Source organism: Salarias fasciatus, unplaced genomic scaffold (genome assembly GCF_902148845.1).
Source record: "Salarias fasciatus unplaced genomic scaffold, fSalaFa1.1, whole genome shotgun sequence".
Classification (NCBI taxonomy): domain Eukaryota; kingdom Metazoa; phylum Chordata; class Actinopteri; order Blenniiformes; family Blenniidae; genus Salarias; species Salarias fasciatus.
Genome location: NW_021941236.1, coordinates 77,103 through 103,478, shown reverse-complemented (window position 1 = coordinate 103,478; position 26,376 = coordinate 77,103). Strand labels below are relative to the sequence as shown.

Below are 26,376 nucleotides of genomic sequence, written 5' to 3'. Positions count from 1 at the left end.
CATTAATGATGTGTCTTGACAACTAGGCTCACAAGTACAAGAAATGGAAGTAAAAGTGACTGACAGGAAAATAAACATTTCGGTAACACTACTTGAAGCCCACCTCTATAATGCATTATAAGTGCATCTATAAAGCATTGTAATGCCATTATAGCACTGTATAACTATAGTTATAAACACTCATAAATGATCACAATGCTTTATAACAATAGTCATAACCCACTATACAGCATAGGGTTAGGTTTAGGGTTAGACACCAGGTCCTGGCCCTGAGGGATAACAATTGATGTTATAAAGAATTGTGATCATTTATGAGTGCATCACGGACGCTGTACGCGGTCAGCCCAGGTTCCCACTCTAGAGCACCCCGCTTCTGGCTTCAGCATGAAGGACAGTGGCTCGCGTGGCACTGCACTCACGCTGCCGCCGATGGGTTTGTGTCCAACAAAGTGCTGGCTCCCAGCCCCTGAGCCTGCGCTCTTTCATGGGACACTCTCTTCACAGCCCTTGCACCGGTGGCCCCCGGTCTCCCGAGGCCGGGAGGATGGGAGGGCCGTCCCCTCAGGCCGTGGTGCAGCCACTGACGCTCCACTTCCAGACGTAGCATGCTATACTGGGACTGCTTTCACCCTGGTTGTCCAGGACACAACAAAGTGGTTATGCCCTGCAGTTTTCCCGTCGCCCGCCCCTCTTCAATGGGATCCTTCGAACGTGGTTCGCATGCTCTGTGAGGGTGGCTGCTCTCGAGGCAGAAGTGACCTCGCTCCTCCGCCGGGGTGCGGTAACAGAGCTGAGCGCAGAGGAGGCGTACTCGGGTTTTTATTCCCCCTACTTCTTGGTTCCCAAGAAGAGCGGAGGTATGAGGCCCATTCTGGACTTGCGGGTCCTAAATGCTCACATAACCACCAGGAGGTTCCGCATGCTGACAGTCAAACAGCTCCTGGAGAGCATCCACACTGGGGACTGGATGACGTCGGTCGACCTCACGGACGCCTACTTCCACATCCCCATCCTGAGGAGGCACAGGCCCTTCCTCCGGTTTGCCGTGGGGACCAGGTGTTTTCAATACACCCGGCTCCCCTTCAGCTACTCTCTCACTCCTCGCACTTTTACCAAGTGTGTCGAGGCGGTGCTGAAGTCCCTCCGTCATCGTGGGGTCCTCAACGTCGGCATGGACAGAATGTCCCAGGGAGGCCCACTTCACAACGAGTGGGGCCTGTCCCCGTGAGTTGCAGCCCAACTCCGATCCAAGTTCGGCCACCCGGTGGCAGACCTTTTCACCAGTGCAGGGAACGCACAGTGTGCACTCTGGTTCTCACTCAGGTCGTCAGACGCACCCCCTCTCGGGGTAGATTCCTTCGCACACAAGAGCTGGCCTCCGGGCCTCCTGTACGCGTTCCCTCCAGCCCGCCTCTTAACCCCGTTGCTGCGCAGGGTGAGGACACAGAACCTCCTTGTGATCGTGGTGGCTCCGGACTCCCCGAGTGCACAGTGGTTCCCGGACCTGGTCCAGCTAGCGGTTAGAGACCTGTGGCCGATCCCTGACGGGCCCGACACACTGCTGCAGGCAGGGGGCGCCCTTCGGAGAGGGCGGGAGGCTCCTGGCTTGGAGGCTGAGAGGGTGAGATTAGTGGAACTAGATTTCCCCCTGGCGGTGGTTCCCACCACCCAGACTGCCAGGGCCCCCTCACTGTCAAGGCCTACAGGTCTCGGTGGCAGCTCTTCACCACGTGGTGCTTGGAGAGGGGCTTGGACCCGGTCTCCTGCGCTATTGGTGGAGTTTTGGAGTTCCTCCAGGTCCTGCTGGACAGTGGTCACGCTGCATCCACCCTGACGGTGTTTACATCGGCCACTGCAGCAGGTCATGGTGGTTTCAGCCGCTCCTCTGCGTGCAGTCACCCGCTGGTGAAGCGGTTTCTGTATGGGGCGTGTCGGCTACGGCCACCCCCCAGACATGTGGTCTCCCTGTGGGACCTCCACTCTGTGTTGGAGGGTCTTAAGGGGAGCCCCCTTTGAGCCTTTGGAGCAGGCGGCAGACCGCTTTCTCTCCTTCAAGGCCGCCATGTTGTTAGTGCTAGCGTCTGCCAAGAGAGTTGGGGATCTCTGCGCTCTGTCGGTCCACCCATCCTGCATGATGTTCAGCCCAGATGGGGTCTCCTGCACCTTTGGCCTAATCCGACCTTTCATCCCAAGGTGATCACCTCAGACTTCCGGTCGCGGGTGATCCGGATCACGATGCTTTGCTCCCTGCCTGGTTCGTCCGGTGATGACCCGCGGCTGCGGTTGCTTTGCCCAGTCAGGGCTCTGCGTCTCTACGTTGAGCGCACAGCTGGTTTTTGCACTACGGACCAGCTGTTTGTGCGATACGGGGTCAGAGGGCGTGGAGCCCCGCTGTCCTCCCAGCGTCTCACCCACTGGGTGGGGGGCGCTATTGCAGCTGCTTATGAGGCGCAGAATCTTCCACCGCCGGCAGTGATTCGTGCTCATTCCACACGGAGTATGGCTACTTACGTGGTCCTGTGTAGAGGTGTCACGGTGGGTGACATCTGCCAGGCTGCCTCCTGGGCGTCCGCGTCCACCTTTGTGTGTTCATATCTGATGGATATGTGCACAGACATTGTGGCCATGTCAGTTCTCGGCAAGAACAGGGGTTCTGTCGCCTAACCGTGCTGGTCTTCAGGGCCCAGCTGCCGCGCCCGGTGGGGGTCGCAGGCCAGGGTTTGGCCCGCCTGCCGCTGTGGCTTTGCCCCGGTCAGCGTGTGTGTGTGTGTGTCGCTTGGTGATACTTATGCATTTTTGGGCAGCGCCTCGGTCAGGCTGCTTGCCCCATTTTCTCTGGAAGTTATTCGACGGTTCTGACGTATGGTTTGCTTACTTCCACTTCTTCCCCAACAATCCTGTCAGCATGCCAAGTGGGGGTACATTCATCCCCTACGGCCTACGCCTTGGTTTATACCAATAGCAAAGCCCGTAGGCGGGCTTACCATATCACGACGTAGAATTAGTAGTTACTAAACATAACTCCAGTTCTCCGAGTGTATGCGTCCCTCCCCCAATTTATTTAGGGAAAAGAAAAAAAATAAATTCATTAGTTTCGTAGATGTTTTCAGTGTCAAAACTGTGTCTAGAAGTACTCCATAGGGCACATCAGTTATGATGAACTCTTTGACTCCAGTTAAACTTCACTCCAATCACACAAGAGTTTGTTCTGAAATGTGTTTCAGTAACACCCATTTTTCGCTATCTGCTTGTTTGGTGTTTCTGCATACAAAAACATACACAGCACAAATGGACCACAGTAAATGAGCAATCACAGTGTGAACACATCTCTGTGTCTCTTTATACTCTTACAAGAATAGGCTGTTGACGACGCTGTGCTTTTTCTTAATCTTTCACATTCTTAACTGGCACATTATGAGCAACAACACCTCCCCCATGACATGCAATGCCAAAATGCAACTCATCCAGTATAAACACACATCTGTAGATAGTTATTCTCATGCCTTTTGACCCAAAACCTTTTGGTCTTGAGCAGGCTCTCAGACATACTCGGCCTGAGCACCTGAGCTCCCAACAATTGCAATATGGCCATATTTCAACATGCTGCTGAACCCTTCTGACATCCACATACCGGTAAGTCCTACAAAGTGTTTACTACAGTACAGTACAGTTTACTACTATAGTCTCTATTATATGTCACCCCGCACTGTTACTTTGTCTGTGTTCCTCTCATCTGTTGCATGAGAGAGAGAGAGAGAGAGAGAGAGAGAGAGAGAGAGAGAGAGAGAGAGAGAGAGAGAGAGAGACCCATGGTGCTTGCTGGTTCTGTGGGATCTTGATGAAATGCAAACGAGACTGAGATTTTGAAGACGAAAAGAGACTATAGAAAAATGAAGTTGGACATTTCATCTAAAAAGAACAACAACATTTAAATGAAAAGAGAACATGATAACCACAAAGATCATGGTCACGTGTTTCCCAGTCTAGAATGAAATGTAGTTCCTTTGAGCTGCTACCCACATGGCATCATGATTTGTTTTCCTTCTTCAAGATAAAAATGTTTGTTGTAAAGAACTCAGATTAGATTTCATACGAGGATTTAAAAATGAAAATGCCTTCTTTATCTTTTCTTTCTTTTTTTCCCCTCAATTTTATTGCAAATGCACAATCAAACATGTCAGGGATGGAGATGACATTCACAATGCACAGGAACAAAATCTTACCACAAACTGTATTGTTGTTATTTGGAAAGAAAAGAAAATGCCATATCTCTGATAAAATGTAGGAATAACATAAAATACACATGAAATGCCGCAGTGTCTTGTAACATAGTAATTTATAGAAATTCTACAAGTCCTCAATTTTTAATTTTGGTGTGTTACTCCACTAGTTTATCAAACATTTGTTTTTCTATTGTCAGGTTGAAAATACATGATAAGGAAGATGAACCCCGAATGTATTCAATTGTCAGATGAGGGGTTCATGGTGAGTGGAGAAATTTTAATATTGGTATCTTTGGCGTCCTCTAGTGACTGTCGTTTGAGACACACGGACAGTGTTACTTATGTAGTTTGACATTGCCTACTACTGCATTACCTATTCAGCCTATTCTTTTTAAAATCAAGCTCTTGATTTATGAACTACCCTGCATTATACTTGAATGTTTTTACAGTAACAAGAAAAGATCAAAAGAGTAAAAAAAAAAAACCAAAAACCCTATGAGTTGTTAGAAAACTGTTTATGGAAAAATAGTAACTTTGACTAGAGGGAATTTGTATTAGTGATGGAAATTGTATTATTATGGCCAACATATAAATTAATAAAAGACAGCAAACATTTCCAAATGATTATGACTAGTTTACCAAATGAAGCTGCGGTCGGTGTTAGCGTATTACCACCACGGGTGGAGGCTGTGCACTTTGTACATTGTGCACATTGATGATAATAGGGGCTTTCCTGTGCTCTTTTAACTTGCGATGTATCTGACACCAAGAGCAAGTGCTACAGAAACAGGAAACTGCAATGTCCTTGCACAGTGAGCCCTGCAGGGAAGCAATCGAAAGCAATGACTCTCTCACTGTGGTTACCAACAACGTGATGACATTTTGTGTGGGTCAACATCTTGTGCATCTCACCTTGATATTGTATCAGTTTCAGAGGGAAGCCCTCAAGGACAAGACTGCAGGAGGGACAAACAGAGGTATCCCAAAGGCAGCAAAGATGGCAGGAGAAAATAAGTCACACAAAGGGAGACAGACACCTGTTCTCTCTGAAATTATTTGACAGGTGCAGGCCAAGCACGGGCAGCACCAGAATCCATAGCAGCCTATCAAGCAGAGTAAGACAGAGAGAAAAAGAGCGATGAAACCTCTTTGAAAAGAACTAATTTCTTTTAAAAGAAGCCAAAGTCTTGCTTTTACAAGTGCTGGTATCTTCACAGCAGTCACAGAGGCCAGTATTCCAGTCTGACAGGGGTCTGTCCGCCATTGAGTAATCTTGAGTCACAGATAATTGAAAGTTATGCTGTGAAATCAATGCAGACAAATGGCAACATTACAGAGAACATTCAACACAGTAGACAATCTAACAGAACTAATCCATTATAAGACAGTATGATTGTTTTTGTTGCTGTTTTTTCCATCTGTATTTTTTCCACTTTTAACAACATTTATTTACATTTCTTCATGTGACTGCATGTGTTCTTGAATGCATAAGTACTGGACTTTAATGGTCTAATAAAGAAATGAATTTTCATGCATGTGGAAAACAAAACAAAAACAACCACTATGGCTTTTGTTTAAGGCAATGCTTAAGTCAAGACTACCACTTGTAAAATTTGAAGGACATGTTGTATTTACAGAGTACAGCCTTTCAAATATGCATCAGTTAATATGTAATTATTCTGTTCATGCATGCCTAATCAAGCAGTGACCACAAACTCTACTGGCTGTTTGCACTATTGCAGGCCATGCTCCAAGACTCTGATTCATGCCCTGGTTAAGTTTCTGGAGAAACTGTGGAAATCACTTGAATTAGGGCTTTGATATGTACAGTATAACTGTACATACCAACTGACCTGAATACATTTCTGTGCTTTGGGATGCTTCTTATACGTGATGTTTTTGAAGACACTGCTTTGACACGTTTTAAGTTGCAGCCATGCTCCAGCAGAGAGTGCTGTGCTGCGATCAGTACCCTCACTTCTCATGACACTGCCACTTTGGACACATTCATAAATAAACAATAAGCCAATCAAACATTTATTTTCTCAGGGATCAGACGTACTGTTTGGAATAAACAGTGGGTTTTATTCATCTAATTCATGTCAGTCCTGTGAGCACATGATGAAACAACAACAACAACAACAACACACAGACACACACACACAGACACACACACACACACACACACACACACACACACACACACACACACACTCCAAAATACCCTATTGCTGTTTGATTGCACCTGAAGTGAACAATTTCATCATGTTTTATCAAGTATTTTCCTTTCCTTTAAAAAAAAAAAAAAAAAAAAAAAAAAATATATATATATATATATATATATATATATATATATATATATATATATGTGTGTGTGTGTGTGTGTGTGTGTGTGTGTGTGTGTGTGTGTGTGTGTGTATATATAGGCTATAAATATGTTTTTTAACATTTTATTTATTTTAGCATTTACATTCTCCGAAAAAAATCAGGAGTCATTGTCTCACTGAATTAATTAAAAAGAACAAGAATAACAACAAGAAGACAGGGAAAAGAAGACAGAAAAAAGGGAAATAAGGCATTCTTCTTTTTGATTATGAAGTTCTCTCCTCATTGAAGATCTACTGTGATGTTAAACTAAGAAAAAATTTATGCTTCCGAACTATTTCTAATGTTAGACACACACACAGACACACACACACACACACACACACACACACACACACACACACACACACACACACACACGCTCAGTCTTGTATTTCTATCCTTGTGGGGACCGTCCATTGACTCCCATTCATGTCTAGCCCCTAACCCTGACCCTTACCCTAACCCTAACCCACACCACAATAAAGCCTAACCCTAAAGAAATGTTTTTGCACTTTTACTTTTTTCAGTAACAACAACATGATCAAGAAAACACTGTTTCTCCTACTTAGGACCGGAAAAAGGTCCCCACAAGGCACGTCGTTCCACGTTTTGCTATCCTTGTGGGGACATTTGGCCCCAACAAGGATAGAAATACGAGAACACACACACACACACACACACACACACACACACACACACACACACACACACACACACACACACACTCCAAAATACCCTATTGCTGTTTGATTGCACCTGAAGTGAACAATTTCATCATGTTTTATCAAGTATTTTCCTTTCCTTTAAAAAAATAAATAAATTAAAAAAAAAAAAAAAAAAAAATATATATATATATATATATATATATATATATATATATATATATATATATATATATATATGTGTGTGTGTGTGTGTGTGTGTGTGTGTGTGTGTGTGTGTGTGTATATATAGGCTATAAATATGTTTTTTAACATTTTATTTATTTTAGCATTTACATTCTCCGAAAAAAATCAGGAGTCATTGTCTCACTGAATTAATAAAAAGAACAAGAATAACAACAAGAAGACAGGGAAAAGAAGACAGAAAAAAGGGAAATAAGGCATTCTTCTTTTTGATTATGAAGTTCTCTCCTCATTGAAGATCTACTGTGATGTTAAACTAAGAAAAAATTTATGCTTCCGAACTATTTCTAATGTTAGACATCAAAGTGTCAGATGGTAAACAATCTGACACGTTCTTGTTCTAAAGTACCATCAAGATATGAACTGGGATTTAAAAAAAAAAAATCTCATCTTCTGTAAACAGTCACCTTCTCAGTACTTCAGCTGAATTCATGAAATGCTTTCTCTTGCACCAGGAGAGTCATCTTTTGAGTATCACAGGGCTAAACAATTTGACAAACCTGAAACTGGCAGTCACTGAAGTAAAATTACTCTTCCTTAATCTCTGGAGACAATTAACATGACTGAAGGTATTATGCCACAATTGCGTGTGGCGTCATTCATCAAATCCGTTTTTATGATGTTATGATCCTCTTTTATTTTCCATTTTTAAGCAAACTTGGGCTAATTTCACAAATGCATCATATATCAGATACTATAAAGCTGAAGTGTGAGAAAACTACATAATCTCTGAAAGGTAGAAACGTCTCTCTGCATGACGCATAGTTGACCTGAGAATCAAGTCTCAGACACAAGAGAACTCAGGGAAAAACCAACAGATCATCTGTCAGAAATAATAGATTGGAAAGTTGGGTACCATGGGTATTGTGGTGGGAAAATCTACTGAAGACAGTATAATCTGTAGAACTCAAGTGGTATATTTATAGCCATTGCTCTCATTACACACTGACCAAAAACTCAATAGGAAGTCTGCCATTAAGACAATTATGGCTGATTTAATCATTTTATGCCAAATTTTAAAAATTTATAGAGAGAACTTATCCTCCTGGGTTTATTCAAATGACCTCAAATTTGGCCTGTTGGCAGAAAAGGGGTTGGTGGTCAAAAACTTTCCACAACAGTCAGAGGATGGGGCCCTGGCCATGCCTCAAAGTTTCAGGTTTCTTTATGTAAAGGGAAATGTCCTGGAAAAAGCCTAAACATGATCACTTCAAACTTTACACGTTGCTTCAGAGTAGCTGGGTATGAATATGTATAAATATCTGGGTGGAGGCTCCTGTTGCTGCTTGAGTGTATGTAGGTTCGAGACCTTTGGCAGCCTCTCAGGTTTCAATACAAGGAAGTAAAACAGCTGCGTCATACCCACAACAAAAGCCACGGGTGGGAGTGTATAATAAATCAGTGGCAGACACGCCTATTAAATTATAGAGTTTCGATTGAAGTCATCGATTTAATGTTAAAGGATGTAGCTTGTAGGACATAGGTCAGTGGTTTGAGCTGAGGTGTTCTGGGCTGGGACAACATTCTCTGTTTTAAACCAAGCTAAATAGACTTAAGGCATCTGTGAGGATCATCACTAGTCAAGCTTCATCCTCATAAATCTGTTTCAGTGGAGTGATATTTTGATTCACTGTTTTTTTAGTGAATATCTGCTTGGTAACACTTTTGAACATGTCCCATGATTACTAAACAACTTTGTAAGAAGATGGCCTCAAACAGGTCTTCTCATTTGCTGTTGTTTTATCTTACTCTCTTGAACAGTTTCAGTGGAAATCCCACCTGAAGTCTTTTCCCTGTACAAGAAGAGCACATATCAGCAGAACCTTCAATGATGAACAAGTTTCCATACATTAACTGAATGTAACTTGTGAAGAGAAAAGAGCTTTAAATAGAAGATAATTATAGATTACAGAAAGTTCTTCAGATGTAACAAATTGTATTGTAGTTTATCAAAGAAAACGTAAAGCAACTGTACAATGATAAGTTGCAATGTTGCTTTGTTGCAACTGCAACAATTAATTTGAATTAAACCAGCCTCCATGATTTCTGCCTGACCTTCCAATGTTGTCCAATCAGCTTAACATGAAAACAATGGCAAAGCATGCAGAATTTACAGAGATTGATCGAACTTGCATTAACTGTTGCGATCACAAAGTGGTGGGACTGATTATAGCTTGATTTCTATCAAGAGACAATAGAATCAATAGAATAGAATTATGATAACAGCGATGATGTGCAAGGTTGGTTGGATTAAATAAGTCTTCTTCTTCCTACTTTCTTTCATGTGAAAGACACATAGTGACAACTCTTTCATATTGCTTAATTAATTGGATGTCTGTTTTTTTCCTTTCTTTTCCTGATTGTTCTCTCATTTATTTATTTATTTATTTATTTATTTATTTATTTATTTATGTTACATGTTCAAAATAAAGTTTTCCCATCAAAATCAAATTCAAAGACAGAGTGTCATAGTTTAGCTTCTGACAGAAAGGACACTGTAGCTCATTGCTCAAGATAACTGGATTGAAAGTTGGCACATGCTGACAAGCCCTAAAACTTTAGAGGTTGTCTGAGGTTTCCTCTTTGACTTATAAGTTGAGCATACATTCTTTTTATGTTCAAAACCCCTACAGCACAGATCACACACAGACACATTAATGATAAAAACTGGTGCCCACACATTTAATTTTTTTCATTTTGTGTTTTTATTTTTTTTTTCTCCTTCTTTGTTAAAGGGACTTAAGGCAACTTTACAAAATTTACCTCAGTGCCGCCGCGATAGGTGCTGTGGGTAACTGCAGCCACCAGCCAAGGTGGCACGGGAGCGCGCACAAACATTTTACAGACTGTCCGTCTTCACAGCACTGCAGCAGGGATGCTCCTGCTGTTTACTATGTCACGGTTTACTGCAAGACCACAGTGCATATATCTAAACAAGCACCACGTCAAGCAATGAAATGAGTCTGTGTCCACGGCAGCCATGTTCTTCCTGTTCAAGAGCTGTCGGCAACGCGCATACTGCGTCAATTTACGTCACATCCCCACGATTGCGCGGGAAATTCGGACGCTGAACTGCAGCCAATTCTGTGGCACACAGCCTGTATAAGGCAACAGACAGATACACGGATTGGCCTGTTATTTTAGGTTTTTAATGCTTTACGGCCCATTAGCATTGAATAAACTGGAAATGCATGTGTAGTTTTTGTCAAGTCCTACCTTAAGCCCCTTTAATTGTTCTAAACTCTTTTACATACTCTGAGCTTGTTTGTGATGCTTTATGCCACATTACTGATTGTCTGCAAAATCTTTTGAAACAATGGATAACACTCATTAAATAAATCAAAAAGACAAAAACCACTGCTAAAGAATAGTTTTCTTTAGAACATTTCAAAGTAGTTAGAATCTATCAGCCACTTACTATATCTGCGTTTCAAAATGTGGAAGCAGCAGAGCTTTGCGAAATGCAAACAATTTGACACAAACATCTCAAAAAGAAATAAGCATCAGAGTGTGGATGGTTCACGAAAGACTCAAATATGTTTGATATTGAAATGCAGATGAGTAAGGACAGAACCTTCTGACTGTTACATTCATCATGCCCTTTATTTGGTGTGTTTCCAGGGTGCCTATGAAGCAAATGGGTTAATACCACTGTTGGTTTGTGGGGCAGTGTTGTGTGCACAGTAGTTCATGTGTAACCACAGAAAGGAACAAAGAAGACAACAACAATAAAGATCGTCTGTGAAACTCTGTGTGAATGTGTGCATACTGTGTGAATACAAATAATCTACAGTGTTACCTCACCTACACAGCCGGACGAAAAATCCTCAGATCACTTATGTTAACAGTTTATAAACACCAGCAAAATTGAAAGGAAACAAATCCCATTCATTCATCCATTCATATTCTGCACCACCTTATCCCGCACAGGGTCGTGTGGCACTGGAGTTAATCTGATTATGGGTGAGGGAAGGATACACCATGGCCAGGTCTCCAATAAATCACATGGCAACCAGAGACAAACAGCCACATGCACTCACATTCACTCCCAGGGGTAAATTATGTTGGAGTACCAGAAGGAAATCCACATACACACTGTACGAAACTCCACACAGAAAGAGCACGACCAATTTGAATCCATGACACTGGGGTGCCACTTTGTGTCCAGAAGTCATCCCTTCAAACGAAATTTAAATACTAGATACACAAATACTTATTTGAGAATTTTTTTAACCTGTTTAAGTCTTACGTTCTGTTTAAGTTTTACCTTCTAGAGAGGAATGCTGAAAGAAATTAATACAGCATTTGCCAAGATTGTTGGCTCAAGTTATTCAGTTAGTCATGTACTGCTGAACTGAAAATACATTTGTTCGAATTTTAAAATTAATATGATATTAATAATTTTTATAAGATCGTGAATTGTTCACAAGATAGAGAAAATAAATAGCTGTTTGGCTTCCCAGTAGGGTCACTGAAGCATATTAGAATATCATTGTCACAGTCACTCCAAAAACTCGCTCTTTAAGCCAAAACACAAAATGTGGTTTATTTTGAATGGATGAATGAATGAATTAAAATGAAAACAAAACAAAAAAAACAAAAACAATATGCTAAGGTGTGGCACAGGCAAAAAAAACTCTCTGCATTAAAAAAGGTTTCTCATTTGATTTTTGCATTCAGCTACACAGACATCAGTCAGACGATGGCAAAAAGTGTGAATAAAAACTGACAGCTTCAATATCATCATTTGATTACAAATTTGCACACAAAAGACTTAGAATATAAAACAGAACACTCCCATTAAGCTCGCATAATAACAGAGGGGAGAAAAATATCAACAAATACTTTTTATTTGAATAATTTATTATGTTCCTTTGTGGTTTCAGTTTTTAAAGATGCCCAAAAAAAAAAAAAAAAAAAAAATACAGAGGGAATTTCTTTAAAAAATGTATGTCTTTAGTCTTTTTTGATTTGATTGGTGAAAGTATCTCCCAACTTCCAGCATAGCATTGCTTTGGCAATCAAATTATTTTGCCAGTTTTGTTGAATAAAATTAACTGGAAATGTGTCCAATCCACTGAGGAATAGATTCAGGGAATAGCAAGCTGAACAGTGAAAAAACAAGACTGCACATTGGCTCTCTGACATCAACTCAATCAAAATATATTCAAAGGGCATAACAGACCAAACGTGCTCATTTAACTCAAGTTGATGTCACAAAACCCCAATTTGGACTCAAAGCCAGCATGACAGACAGGTTTGTGGAATCATCATTACTTCCCCACTGGACCGGGCTGCATGTTGACGACTGTGGGGCTTTTCTTGCGATATTTTAGCTCGCGGTGCATCTGACACCAGGAGCACCACAAACAGACACATGAGGTGGCAATGTCCTTGCAGAGAGAACCCTAAAGAGAAGAAGTATTCAGTCAGGCTCATGGTACAGATTTTCACATTGCAAAGTGCATTTATTTGAATGCTTAACTAACTGCACCATTTATCAAATTATTTACAAAAGTTCTTATAATCCAGGATGCCTTAATGTAAAAATTACATGAAGTGCATCATTTCAATCCCTCATATGAAGACGGTTGGTGTCAAAAGTCACACAGGACAAATGTGATCACTCACTTCAATATGTTGAAATATATAATAGTTGAAAATGAGCTTGTACATGTTCTTCTGTAAGGTTGTTAAAATGTTTGTATTTGTTAATCACCTGTTCTGACATCACATTGTTTGTGGCTAAGCTAATGGTGTCAGTCATGACTCCTTGCGACTCTTTTAAGCTGAAATGTTTTCAAGTTGAAAACAACTCTGAGTGTTGTTAAATTTGCCATTTTTCATTGGGAACGTTGAAAGTTCTCGTGTCATTATAAACACAATGTCAACTGGCTTGACGACAGTGTATTCGGCATGCCTGGCATTTCCGTGACACACAGCCTTTGTTTTCGAAGCTCACACATTTGCACCAACACAAATCAACCCACTTATCAATAAAACTGTTTATGTCCTTTGGCCATTCTGTTCTCTACCTGTTTTCAAAGAACTTCGGTCAAGTACAAACTATCTCCAGGTTATTTCAGGTTCTAGGTAAAGTGCTTTACCTTGATGTCGTATTTGTGTCGAATGCCAACCCTCAGAGCCAAAACAGCGGGAGGTGTAAACAGAGGTATTCCAAAGGCTGACACCACTGCAGGGCTGCAGATATCACATAAGGGGAGGCAGCGGTTCTCTCCAAATGATCCAGCAACCGAGCAGGCAAGGCAAGGACAGCACCAAAAGCCATAGCAGCCTGAACAATGACAAGGGTTGTTGTTGTATTACATGTGGTTTTAAAGTGCTGATGAGATTAGTTTCATTTGAAAGTGAATAACTGAGTTGTACAAAGATTCAGATTATAAGTTATTGATTCTTACAGGAGCTTACGTCTTCACAGCAGCCAAAGAGGCCTGTGTTCCAGTTGGTCTGACGGTGTGCTGCCATTGGGAACAAAATTATCCACAGACCGAGACCAAAAAACCTGTAAACACACATTAATCAGAATGGTGTTAAAAAGAATGAATTTTTAGTGGTCTCTCTTCAGTGGATGTTTAACCAGTCATCCCAAAAGTTATAGCAAAGACCCACAGTGTCTCTGAAACTGGAGATCTGAGGGTCGTAGAAAACGTTGAGGTGTTAAAAGCAAACAGGCTGTCGACATTTTTGACTCATTTTCATTCACTTTTAGGTTTCAATTGCTAATTTGGCAAATATTATTGTGTAGTCATTAGGACTGGAAAATACATCAAAGTCAAAGTGAGCTTTATTGGGAAATTCTGCTCCAAATGTAAGACACAGTAGAATCACCGTAATTATGTCATGCAACACCACAATAGATAAAAATGGAGAAATAGGGCATAAAAAAAGAATCACTAAAAACAAGTTAATAAACTGCTTTAACTCTGTAATGTTGCTGTCTGGAAATGTAGACTTGATATGATGGAAAAATGAGGAAAATTAAACTGTGTTTTCATCCATTGCAAATTGGAAGATAATTGGATGGGCACATGACTCATTCTATCAACTGTGCCAAAGCCTACCCCAGGATGGGCATCAGGAACAGAACCTGTGTCAGAATGAAACCTGTAAATATCACAATTCTCTGTGGAGTCCTGGTACTGCGCAGCAGAGACACTTCAAGGGATTAATTGTGAAAGTATCTTTATTGTGCTGGCCTAGTCTTTTATTTTGTTCCTTGGCTGTTTTAAAAAAAAACTGCTGCTTGAAAAAAGATTGATTGACTGAGTTTTACATGAGAATATGATCACGGTTTTCACACTGATCTGGAGGTAAGCATTACATGTTCAAAGAAAAAAAATAACACATAATATACTTTTTTTAATCTGAAATTATTAAACTATGGTATTGTTTTCTCTCACTGTGATTCTTGTTTGTGAATTCATGGGAATATACCTGTATACCTGCCCTAATTTGTCTCACCCAGTGCACGTGAAGTGCCGGTCAGACAGGTTCTCTGACTCAAATGACAAAATGGAGAACATCAGGGTGTGAACGCATTTTTAGAAATGACACAGCTGCTTAGTTTCTGAAGAAACAAAGTTACATTTGGATGCCATGATGATTTAAAAAAGAAGCTGTATCTATAATTTGTTTGAAGATTGTAATAATAATGGTTTGGTTGAATATGATCACTTTTCCCTAACTGTGCTTTCCAGCTATGTTGTGAAATGTACTGTGATTTATCACTTAAATTACACAGTTATTGCCCATGCATGGTGGGCTCTGTAGACTGTGTACTGTGTTGCGTGCTCAGTGAAACACAAACCATTTTTCATATGCTTTTACAGTCATAGACCTTTTATATTTATATCTGTCCACATATTCATGATGATGCATGATTGTCATAGTTCAGGCACCACTGCAGTAATCTCACGTTTTGTACAAGGTTACTTGTATTGAAATGTTTTCTTTTCTGAAACATAATTGTAATCACAAAGTCAATCCAAGTTTTTTCTTCTGATAAACAGAAAGCACTTACCTGAACAAGCGGGGATCCTTGTTGTCACCTCACAAAGCTGCTAGGCAAAGACACCTTGCAGGAGGAGTGGCATCTTCTGCATAGCTTGGAAACTGAGCTAAACTATGCTGCAAAACCTGCATTCCTATGTAAACACAGGTGCAAAACAAAAAGCTTTCTCTCCTGTTAGAGAGATGTCTCCACCGTCTGAGTGGCTCCCAATGACAAGCTTGTGGGTGATGTTATTTTTCTGCTGCATGAACACTTTCACTCAAGTTTTTGCAATGTCTCACATGACAAAACACAATTACTACAGTAGAATAGATGATTTACAGTTTAACTTCCCAATGGGAGAAAATCCTGTATTTCCCACAAACTGAGGCCTCTGACTGCTTTGAAACCCACACAGTCTAGTTTTTGAAAAATTTGGCAAAAAATGTAGGATCTAAGAGGAGGTTTTTCATGAGGGGCTGAAAGGGACATTATTCAGAATTACCATTCACACACACATATGAAACCAAACATATCCACACAGTATAGAGAAAGCCTCAAGCACTCACAACTGAAGCACTCCCACATACACTACTGAACTGTTGTCACACACAACCACAATGCTCTGCCAAACACTACTGAAACTTTCAGTAGTGTGTGAGAGAATTTCAGTAGTGTGAGAGCGTTTCAGTAGTGTGTGTGAGAACGTTTCAGTAGTGTGTATGGGAGTGTTTCAGCTATAAGTGTGTGAGGTTTTCACTATAATTTGTTTTGTTTAATATGTGTGTGTGTGTGAATGGTAATTCTGAATAATGTTCCTGTTGGCCCCTCATACAGTTCACCTGGATGTCCATTCATGCAAAATAAAAGCAACTAATTCTTTAAAAAAAAAAAAAAAAAAAAAAAAAAGGTCCTTGTTGAATAAAAAATAAACCTCAATCAAACATTCATTGCTGTCTTGGTCTGAAATAGGTGCAGAACACATTTCACTCCATGAATGTGTTTGTGACAGCTGAAGCTTTTGAACTTGAAATGGATGTTGAATTTAAATTGTAATGCTGACACTGAAAATAACTTTCTGACTTGATGCCATTACATAATTGACCAAAACATTAGGAATACCTGCTAAACTGCTAATAAACCCATATATCTATTTCATCTGCAACATGCAGCAGCCTTAAGCTTAGAAGCAAGTCTGCACTGTGTAATTTGCCTGCTGACTTCCCCTTTCCCCTTCACTGAATGACCATAGTGTATTACTTGGTTCCAGTGTATCAAAGGGGAAAAACAGATGGCTATTAAAATTTGGTTGTGACAGGGTGCATTGTATAAAGGCCGGGGACATCAAACAAATGATCACTATTTTTAAAGTATCATATGAAAATATATTTCTTTCCCTGGATGTCCACATAGGGGCACCTGCAGCATCATACTTATACAACCAAAGTGCTAATCCTTCCTGTGACCATAAGACTTTATTATTCCTCCTGATAAAAAAAATTTGCTGTGCATTTCTGTTAATATCATTCTATTCCTGTGCCAGTCACCGTTTCAATATTTTGGTTTTATTCTATTTATTCTGTGTTCTTTTTCTGTAGGGCAGCAGCAGAAAGAATTTCTGATGTGAAACTGCTCCACTTAAGGTTAAAGACTGAGAAAGAACCATTTTTGGGCATTACATTTTGTGTGTTGATTACAAGTTCACAAATGATGCAATTAATCATGATTAACTGTACGGTCAGACTTGCGATTGATTAAATTTCTTTAATGGACTTATACCAGCTATATTGCAGAAGCCCTGAAAAGATATGTTTTTTATTTCCTCCATTTTGCCGTGATAAAGACTTAATTTCAGTGGTTTTCTCGAGATCTCGAGTTATTTTTCTCCTCTCGAGAAAACGACAATCTTATGGCGAACTGGAAATCATAATCTATTGCCAGATGGCAACATGCTCCGCTGCCACGGACCACAGACAGAAGTGAGTTCAGCCTGTTGATGAATTTCTTTGTGCTGTTACCCATTTCCAAATAACTTGTATGATGCACGCAAATCAAAAACTATCTGTCCAGCATCTGCACAGAGGAACAGCGATATTTACCTTCCTAATTCAGGGGACCTGTCCCCTGTGTGTTGTGCAGTATGCAGGTGTCTGACCCAGACAGCTGTCTATGTTTTGAGCAGGACATTCGGAATTTTCTCATTTGTATATTCAAATATTGCCAAAAAAAAAGGTATAAAGACAACTCTGTGCTAACATTGAGCATTCGAACGTTTCTTGAATGCTGTTTATACAGGCATCGAAAGGACGTGAGGAAAAAGAAAAAGGACAGTAAGTTTAAAGATTTTCCCTGATATTGAGATGGTCCGTCCTGCACACAGGGAACATTTGAGATATTTCCTGTTTGTGAAGTGTTTTTTGAGATGCTAATTGTGCCAAATGACAAAGCCATAACTTTTGGACACATGTTGACTTCTCAGTTTTGTAATTTTCTTTCTGCAGTGATGTGATTTGGGTGTGTGTTTTTTGTTATTGTATTGTCTTTAACGATCTTTTACGATATCCTTTAAAAAGAATAAGGATTTATGCAAAATGTATTTAAATTACAAATAGCAGAGAAAAACATTTAAAACGAAGTTATTTTCATCTAACAGAACAAAGATGCAGAATCTACTGTTGCAGATTTTGATGGGTAAGTAGACCATGTTGCATTTCTCTACAGATTGTACAGTTTCCATTGCTATAAAGTGGCTACAGTTTACTCTGGATTTGTAGAGTCTGGATGCACTCCACTGCACACTGGATTATAAAAATAAAATAGAGCATGATGTATTTGCTTGACTTTATCTGCATTTTTTCCCTATAAGGTCACTTTTTTTTTGTCATGGGTCAAGTCCATCAGTACGAGTTTATTGATACCACAAAATCCTGGGAGGAAGCCCAAAAATACTGTAGAAGTAATTACACGGATCTGGCCACAGTGCCTAATGTGAAGTTTATGAAGAAACTACAAAACACAATAAACGGAACAGCCGGAGGTGAAGCCTGGATTGGGCTGTACAACAAACCACAACCAACGCAGACATGGAGATGGTCTCAGCCAGAGATGGAGATGGATGCCGTCCCCTGGGCAACGGATGAGCCAAATAATAAAGAAGGACCAGGTACCGTTTTTTAGTTAGATTTTCTGTTAAACTGACGCAATATTCCATCAAACGTGTCCTTTTCTCGTTTTTTAGTTTTTAGGCAAAAAAATAAATAAATATATAAATAAAATAAAAGAATTCAACTCGTTTTTCCGTTTTTCCAATCTGACTGTCTGACAAAACGAATTTTCATTATTTGTCTATTTCATTAAATGTCTGACTGCTGCTCCAACCTCCTGTCAGGACTGTACAGTATTTATTTTACTACGAAGCACAAATGATGACTCCGTGCTTTGCTGCTCTTTGGTTCTAACTGTTGGACAAAAAAATGCATTTTTTCGGCTCCTGACTTCATAAAAGTAGTTACAAAAAATGACCAGCGGGAGTCGCCCTGCCTTCGTCTCCTCATCACTCCAAATGTATCCACTCCATTCCATTCTATTCATTATCCAAATAATAAGTGGAAATAATGATATGCTGAAAAATAAAAACATCTCAAGAGGTTGTTTCTAATTAACCCAGCCCTCACTGGACTGTAGCCTCTTCATCTGTGATCAGTGGAGGAACACAGTGGAGTTATGCAGATTAGTGTTATATCACTATTTTCATTTTTTAACACACAAATATCATAAACCCAGTATAAATACAGACTTTGATACACATTTCAAACGGTACTTCTGACAGAGAAGCCTCATAATTAATTTCCATTATATGACATGAACATTGCACCTGGAGCCACCAACCAGAATGGTTTTTATTGTTATTATACAGCGTACAATGAGATTGGACAGTTTCTCCTTAACAGTGCAGGCACAATAAATATAATTTTTTTTTTACTGTGAAAGAATTTTAAAGAACAACGTAAATAGGTGGCTTGCACACTTTAGTGCCACTGTATTGCAGGTGATGAGTGGATATGACTTACTGAACAGCAGCAAAGACAGAGCTGCATTATATTGTTGAGTAGTTGTTTCATGCAAGAGTTTAGGATGGCGATGGCTCTTGGAAAAAAGCAGTTTTGCATGGTATTTGTCCTCACTTTAATACATCTGTAAAGCCTCTGAGAGGACAACAGATCAGCAAGCTGAGAACTGGGCTGTGATCTGTCCTTGATGATGTTCTGAGTTCTGCTAAGGCACCAGGTACAGTAGATGTCAGTGACGGAGGAGAGAGGACAGCCAACTGTCTGTACTGATATGTGCCACCAAGTTTTTAGAACGTACAATCATGTTAACCTGGATTGCCAGTATTTTTGTTGAAAAATTAAAAAAATCAGGGACCCCATGTGACCAAAGACCAAAACCAACCAATAACCAAAGCTGGATGAGCAGCTCCTCAAATCCTGACTGGGTCAAATTGTCTCTGTAAACCAAGTTGAAGTTTTTTGCAGTGCTATCAACAAAGCAAGTGCATGGTGCCAACTTTGACACAAGTAAAATATAAAACATGCTTTGTCTTATTTCACACTCCATGTGTATTCATTCATAGCTTTGATACCTTCACTGATATAAATAGTCACGAAAAGAAAAAACAATAAACAAGAAAGTGTATCCAAACTTTGGACTGGTCGTGTTCTCAATGTCAAACAACCACTGCAGCTTCCTGTCTTTGCAAATAACCTGATTGGTTATATACCAGTATTAGACTTACTTTTTTAGATATTAAACTCCTTTTAAATCACGTGAAAGTTCATGTTCACTTTTATAGTCCTCTATTTCCATCATTATTTATGTTATTTTTTTTTCTATTTTAATACGTGCGGTGTGCGGGTTCCCTTGTTGACCAAGGGAACAAACAAACAAACAAAAATCCTCGGCAGTGGATTTCACCACAAGAGGGCCCATGGCTTTTCATAACCCACCAACCCTACATAAATTACGCCTCTGCCTTGATCTGACGGGGTTGGGGGTTGGGCGCTGGGGCCCCAGTGTTAATGACCTTCGCCTTCTCCTGGTGTGGATGGCCCCACTGATGGTGTTTTCCCATGATGCTCAGTACCATGCCATGTCTCCTCTGTTGTGTGCAACAAAATGGGAGTGTGTCTGTTTGTATTTGAGTGTATGTGTGTGTGTGTGTGTGTGTGTGTGTGTGTGTGTGTGTGTGTGTGTGTGTGTGTGTGTGTGTGCAGCGCATACTGACTGATGGTACGGTTTTTGTTTTCTTTAATGACTGTTTTTACTGTTCAGCACTTTGCGTTGTTTTTACGAATATGAAAAGTGCTTTAAGTTTGTTTGATTGATTGACTGATTGATTGATTGATTGATTGATTGATTGATTAAAATATGCAAACTAAAAATAAACACATGCAAACACATGCCACCTGTCAAACAGGAAATAATGAGTGGGAAATCCGTTTTGTCAATCAGAACAGAAAAACGAGAAAACAGTTAAATTCTGTTTTTTTTTTTTTTTTTCCCAAAGACGAAAAAATGAGAAAAGGACCCATTTAATGGAATCTGATTATGTCAATTTAACAGAAAATCAAACTAACAAAAAGTATCTTGTCCAATAATGTGTCTTCTATAGAAAACTGTGGATTCATTTCCGATAAAGTACTAGTGGGGGACATAAAATGTTCTTCAAAACGTAAATTTGTCTGCTATGATGGTGAGTTTTTTTTCTTTCTTTTTTTCAGATGCCATTATTGCCTGAGTTTCCTCTAGGTTCCTTTCTCTCGTTTCCTTCCACAGTTAAAAATATACCAGAGGTTAATCCTGTAAAACCCAAATACAGAAAAAGTGTGCTTTTTTTTTTACCTCTGATGTGCTGTTGTGGGGCCCTCTAAAGCAGAAATGAAAGTTTTTTTTAAACATGTTTATGTTTTCATAAGATTTCAGAACTGCCCCCCAGACACAGATACAGATATAGAACCTGCCCCCCCAACCTTTTTTTTCAGTTAACATATTTGCACATTTAATTCATAATATATGTCTGCTTATTCCACAGAAAAACAACAAGGCCATGATAAATTTTATTTCAGTGACATTGAAGTGAAATGGGAAGATGCTCAGAATGAATGCAGAAATAGATCTATCAACTCAGAATTGGTCAGTGGTAACACACAGTTAGACGAAATCAAGATTTACCCGGGAATTAATTTCACTGAATCTGAATCCAAGTATTGGATTGGGTTATTCCAAGACACCTGGAGATGGTCAGACAACAGTAACTCCTCTTACAGAAACTGGAAAACATTTTGTGAAAATGATAACCCTGAAAAAAAATGCGATGAGACATGTGCTGCAGTGATTCTGGAAGAAAAAACAGGAAAATGGACACAAACAGACTGTAGTAAAGCTCAACCTTTCTTCTGCTACAAAGGTGAGTTTGACTTCAAATTGCCCATGTATAGGTTCAAACTCTTTACAGCAAGTTTTATTCCACCCAAAGCCTGTATAACAGGGGTGTCGAACGCATTTAAGTTCAGGGGCTGCAAACTGCAATTTCACCTTGAGTGGGCTGTACTGGTGAAATCGTGCTGCAGTAAAATATAAATTCTAAATTTAAGGCTTTTCTTTATTGTGGCACAGAGCAGAAAATGTCTTTATTTTCACAACACCAGACAATTAATACTGAAAATTGCAAAAATCTCAATATAAAGTCAGTTTTAATGATACCTTCTGGTGCAAAATGGCAAAATAGAGTGAAATGTCCAAATGTCCTATTGCATTGTTTTACAGACTCACTCTGACTGCATGACTTTGAGGAATGTGGTAGCTTTCTTTCAGGCTGGTATCTCAGCTTGAGCCTAGTGTTATGTTCCCTACTCTAGAAAAAAAAGGTGTTTAGAAGAAAAAAAAACAAGCTTTCTCTGAAATTTTCCATTTTTACGAGGGGGAGCCCAAAAGAAACCGGACTGTGGTTATAACTTTTTATTTTTTTCTTTTCACATTTAATCAAAACTGTCTCCTTCAAAGTACTCTCCTTCGGCTTGAATACAGTGCTGCAGCTGGCACGACAGCGCGGGACCATTTTCGCATTTCTCGAAAAAGGGGGCAGGACTGTAATAACATAAACACTGCCTGTGTGTCTTTGGGAGGTGAAATTTTTCACAGTTATGCTTAAGGCTATGCTATAGCGACATATAACGGCCAAAAGTCTGAAATCATTCTTGTTTTTTTGTTTATTTTAATAACCACAGTCTGGTAACTTTTGGGTCCCCCCTCGTATTCTAATTTAATTAACTTATTAAAATCTAATTTTAATTTGCTTGGTGCTTTGGTGTGTCAGATCAGCCTCTTGCAGGCTGGTTTTGGCCCATGGCCCTTCAGTTTGACACCCCTGCTCTTTAAAGTACCTCTTACAGGAAATACACTATTGCGATAACAAGTAAAATCTGGGGAGTCATGGAATTGCTAAGTTGTCTCATTTCAATATCGGAAGGAAATGATGGTCACATGTATAAAATGTACATTGTTCATCAACATTTTTTTTCCAACATTAAGTCTTAAGTAATCTATTACTTCAGTTGTTATTCACTTTTTTATGAGATAAGGAAAGTAACTAAACTATAACCACAACTTTTAGTATTGTTTTCCTGTGCTATTTTAGCATAAGCTTAAGAGAATCATAGCAGCTTGTATGTTTTTGATAAAACTGCTAAATAATTAGTCAAACCAAATACTGATTTAATTTGCTCTTTAATTTTCTGAATATACTTCACAATTTGAATTGAATCATGGTCAAATTTGTAGAGGATTTAATTTAGTCCCACAAAGAACCATTTTTAATTTCCTCTTAGAAATAGGATATTGTCTATGGTAATAGAATGTGTTCTCATTTTCAACTGAAAATCTTGTTTATAACAGATAATACAATACTGCAAAAGGATGAAAAGTCTTGGGATGAAGCCTTTCGCTACTGCAGAAAAAAACATTCGGACCTGGTCTCCATTGTCAGCCTTGAAGATCAGAGCTGGATTCAGGAAAAGGTCAAGAACGCCAGCACTGAGTACGTATGGCTGGGACTGCAGTACAGTTGTTCACTTGATTTGTGGTTTTGGCTCAATGACATGATCAGCGAGGAGGACTTGTTTGAAGAAGGAAGACCGGAATGTGACACGGTTGTGGCCATGAGTAAAGAGGGCAAATACAAGATGGTCCGAAAATCTGAAAATAAAAAATATAACTTCATTTGCTCCCTGAACTACAGCGACACTGGTCAAGGACTAAGTTTTTATGGTTTGCAGTGTGCCAAAGACGATGAAGATGCTGCATTGAAATATCCTTGAATATAACACTGTTTTTTCTATAGAAATTGCTCAGACATGCAACATCCAAATGTCAAGCATCACATAGCAATTACTGACAGCAGCAATGTGTCTCTGAATCCTTTCCATTTTTCATTATTTCATTTGTGTAGGGAGGAACTGTCTATACCAGAAAAAGAAAAATGACACTTTCAAACCCCAAATCCCACACAGCAATAGGACTGTACACCAAAGACAAAATAGCACTAAATATTTGGAATGAATAATGAGTGATATGATATACAGAAAAGCACGACTACTAGCCAAAAGCAAATTGATAATCAGGGTTAACAATATGTAATGTAATTACATGGATGAAAATTACCTCTAGGAATAAATATAGGGGGTTGGTAAAACTGCAGTAATCTTTATTACTTTTGTTTCAAATTAAGCATTTGAAATTTTAACATACAGCTAATTTTGTTCTCCATCCTTTGATTAACTTGGTTGTCATGATTTACTTCGAGCAGCAGATGTCGCTGGTGAACACACCATTAATAAACTCAATAAAGTGGAAACCAAAGCAAACTTCTCTGTTTCCACCAAACAGCAGCTCTCTTTTCAATGATGCATTTCACTGAAACTTACCGAGGGATGATTTCTAAATAACTAACATGCTCTAAATGACTAACTTGCTCTTCCTGACACTTGAGCATCTGTTGATCTTGCTACCAACAATAGACATTGGCCACCTGACAAAAATTCATTTTTTTCAAATGTTAAACAGCTGCTTGGTGTGCCGCTGACATTGGTCATAGGTTGTTCTAGCTTCAGTGCTGGTGTGATGACTGACCCCTGTGAAGTTGCACCGCTGGATTAGGGAAAGTTGCCCTGAAGTCACGGTTAAGGTCATGATGTTAAGGACATGGATCACATGTTCACAGGCTAAACAGTTAACCGCTTTTTCCATATAACAGTGCTTTGTTGAAGTATAACTTCGAACTAGTTTGTGTTTTTAACTTGGTTATTTTTTGCAACATTGCTGTAAATTAGAAAATGCGCACTGAAATTTAAGCTACACCACTGCTATGAAATAATGTGATATGAATTTTCTTTATTGTTTACTTAATGCATGTCACTTTGGTGACTTGTCAGATGATATTCATGTTAAATGTTTTGGCTCCACCCTAATTGGTATTTGATTACTTTATTAATAAACTGAAATTAAGAAAGAAGAAAAGCTGGATAGATTTTAGAAAGCTACTGATGCAAAATGTAGCTTGTAATGAATGCCCTGAAACAATGATTTGGTATTGGTATGATTTCAGTAATATCAAAATTAAAATTCAATTGACCTTGTAGTATTTGAAGAATGTGTTATTTGGACCATTATTTAAAAGTAATTTTACTTAGCTGATAGATGTGTAATTCCTGATATCAAAGCATTGTATTAATTGTTGTAAATACTCTGAAAGAAAGTTGTGATTTATTGCTTTTCATACATATTCAAAAGCAATTCTTGATGGGTTTTTTTTCTATTAAACATTCAAACTCTAGACAAGGAAAACAGTAAAAATCTGCACTTTGCTAAATATATTTCTGCCAATTTAAATGACCTATCATGACATGTAACTTTTTGTCTTTCTTTTTTTTTCTTTACCATTTCCCTCCTTTCCCCTTACTCTTCAGACAAAATTGTTATCTGAGATTATGTACACTGAATGTGCTTTGCATTGTTGACTGGCTAACAATCTGTTAAAAAATTAATAAAATCTCAAGAAGGAGGAAAAAAAATAAGCATGGAACATTGACTGTGCTGGTACTGAAAACGTACCGGATAGGAAGTAAAACACTAGATCCTGATGGAAAACCACACAGCCAATCTTTTTCACAGAAAAATGCCTGTAAGTGACATTAGCCTGTATCCAACAGCTGCAATAGGAGCTCGTGTTTATTAACCTGTCTAATGGCAAGCCTGCATGTACAGTAGATGTTGCTGCTTCTTCGTAAATCAGTTTTCTCCAGTAATTGCTTGTATTGATATGAGAAATATAACCAAAAAAAAAAATACAATAGAATAGTCTTTATTAATCTCACAGCGGAATAATTTACATGTGCAGAGGCTCGTAGGACACACAGGGGGGTGCAAAAGGTGATGAAAGGTCCAAATAAAGAATAAGTAATAGTGCAAATCGTAGTCAGAATAATAGAAAACTCAAGAAAGAAAAGATCTAACTTCATGTACAACATAAACCTTAAACTATAACAGGAACTATATGTTTTCAGTTCAGCAGAATGAATGGTTATGAAGTGTCCATGATAGCTTAAGGGGGTTATAAAGTGACCATGATTGCAGGATCTTATAATGACCAGGGTTATTGCAACATTCTACACAGTAGAGTTGTACAGTCTGACAGCGGTGGGGATGAAGGACCTGCGGTAGCGCTCTTTCCTGCACTGAGGGTGTCTCAGTCGGCCACTGAAGGAGCTGCTCAGCTCCTCTACCATCCGGTGCAGTGGTTGAGAGCTGTTGTCCA

At 39.4% G+C, this 26,376-nt stretch overlaps 2 protein-coding genes across 2 annotated transcripts; one reads left to right on the top strand and one right to left on the bottom strand.

Annotated features, from left to right (window-relative positions):
• Positions 1–11,079: 11,079 nt before the first annotated feature.
• LOC115384416 (cornifelin homolog A-like) lies at positions 11,080–15,667 on the bottom strand. Its single transcript, XM_030086686.1, has 4 exons — positions 15,537–15,667; positions 13,915–14,018; positions 13,603–13,790; positions 11,080–12,903 (listed from the first exon to the last, which is right to left on the bottom strand). Exons 2-4 carry the CDS (start codon positions 13,979–13,981, stop codon positions 12,769–12,771), a joined length of 390 nt encoding a protein of 129 aa, XP_029942546.1. The 5' UTR covers positions 13,982–14,018; positions 15,537–15,667; the 3' UTR covers positions 11,080–12,768.
• A 2,120-nt stretch (positions 15,668–17,787) lies between these two features.
• On the top strand, positions 17,788–25,907 carry LOC115384414 (secretory phospholipase A2 receptor-like). Its single transcript, XM_030086684.1, has 6 exons — positions 17,788–17,836; positions 18,160–18,197; positions 18,373–18,669; positions 21,178–21,258; positions 21,598–21,972; positions 23,460–25,907. Exons 2-6 carry the CDS (start codon positions 18,167–18,169, stop codon positions 23,879–23,881), a joined length of 1,206 nt encoding a protein of 401 aa, XP_029942544.1. The 5' UTR covers positions 17,788–17,836; positions 18,160–18,166; the 3' UTR covers positions 23,882–25,907.
• Positions 25,908–26,376: the final 469 nt, after the last annotated feature.

Coding starts and splice junctions, on each gene's coding strand:
- LOC115384416 (XM_030086686.1), bottom strand. CDS start 13,981: ATGGCAGCACACCGTCAGACCAACTGGAACACAGGCCTCTTTGGCTGC. Junction 13,791..13,914: donor CTGTGAAGACGTAAGCTCCT/GTAAGAATCAAT, acceptor GTCATTGTTCAG/GCTGCTATGGCTTTTGGTGC. Junction 12,904..13,602: donor GACACAAATACGACATCAAG/GTAAAGCACTTT, acceptor TCTTCTCTTTAG/GGTTCTCTCTGCAAGGACAT.
- LOC115384414 (XM_030086684.1), top strand. CDS start 18,167: ATGCAGAATCTACTGTTGCAGATTTTGATGG. Junction 21,259..21,597: donor TAAATTTGTCTGCTATGATG/GTGAGTTTTTTT, acceptor CTTATTCCACAG/AAAAACAACAAGGCCATGAT. Junction 21,973..23,459: donor ACCTTTCTTCTGCTACAAAG/GTGAGTTTGACT, acceptor TGTTTATAACAG/ATAATACAATACTGCAAAAG.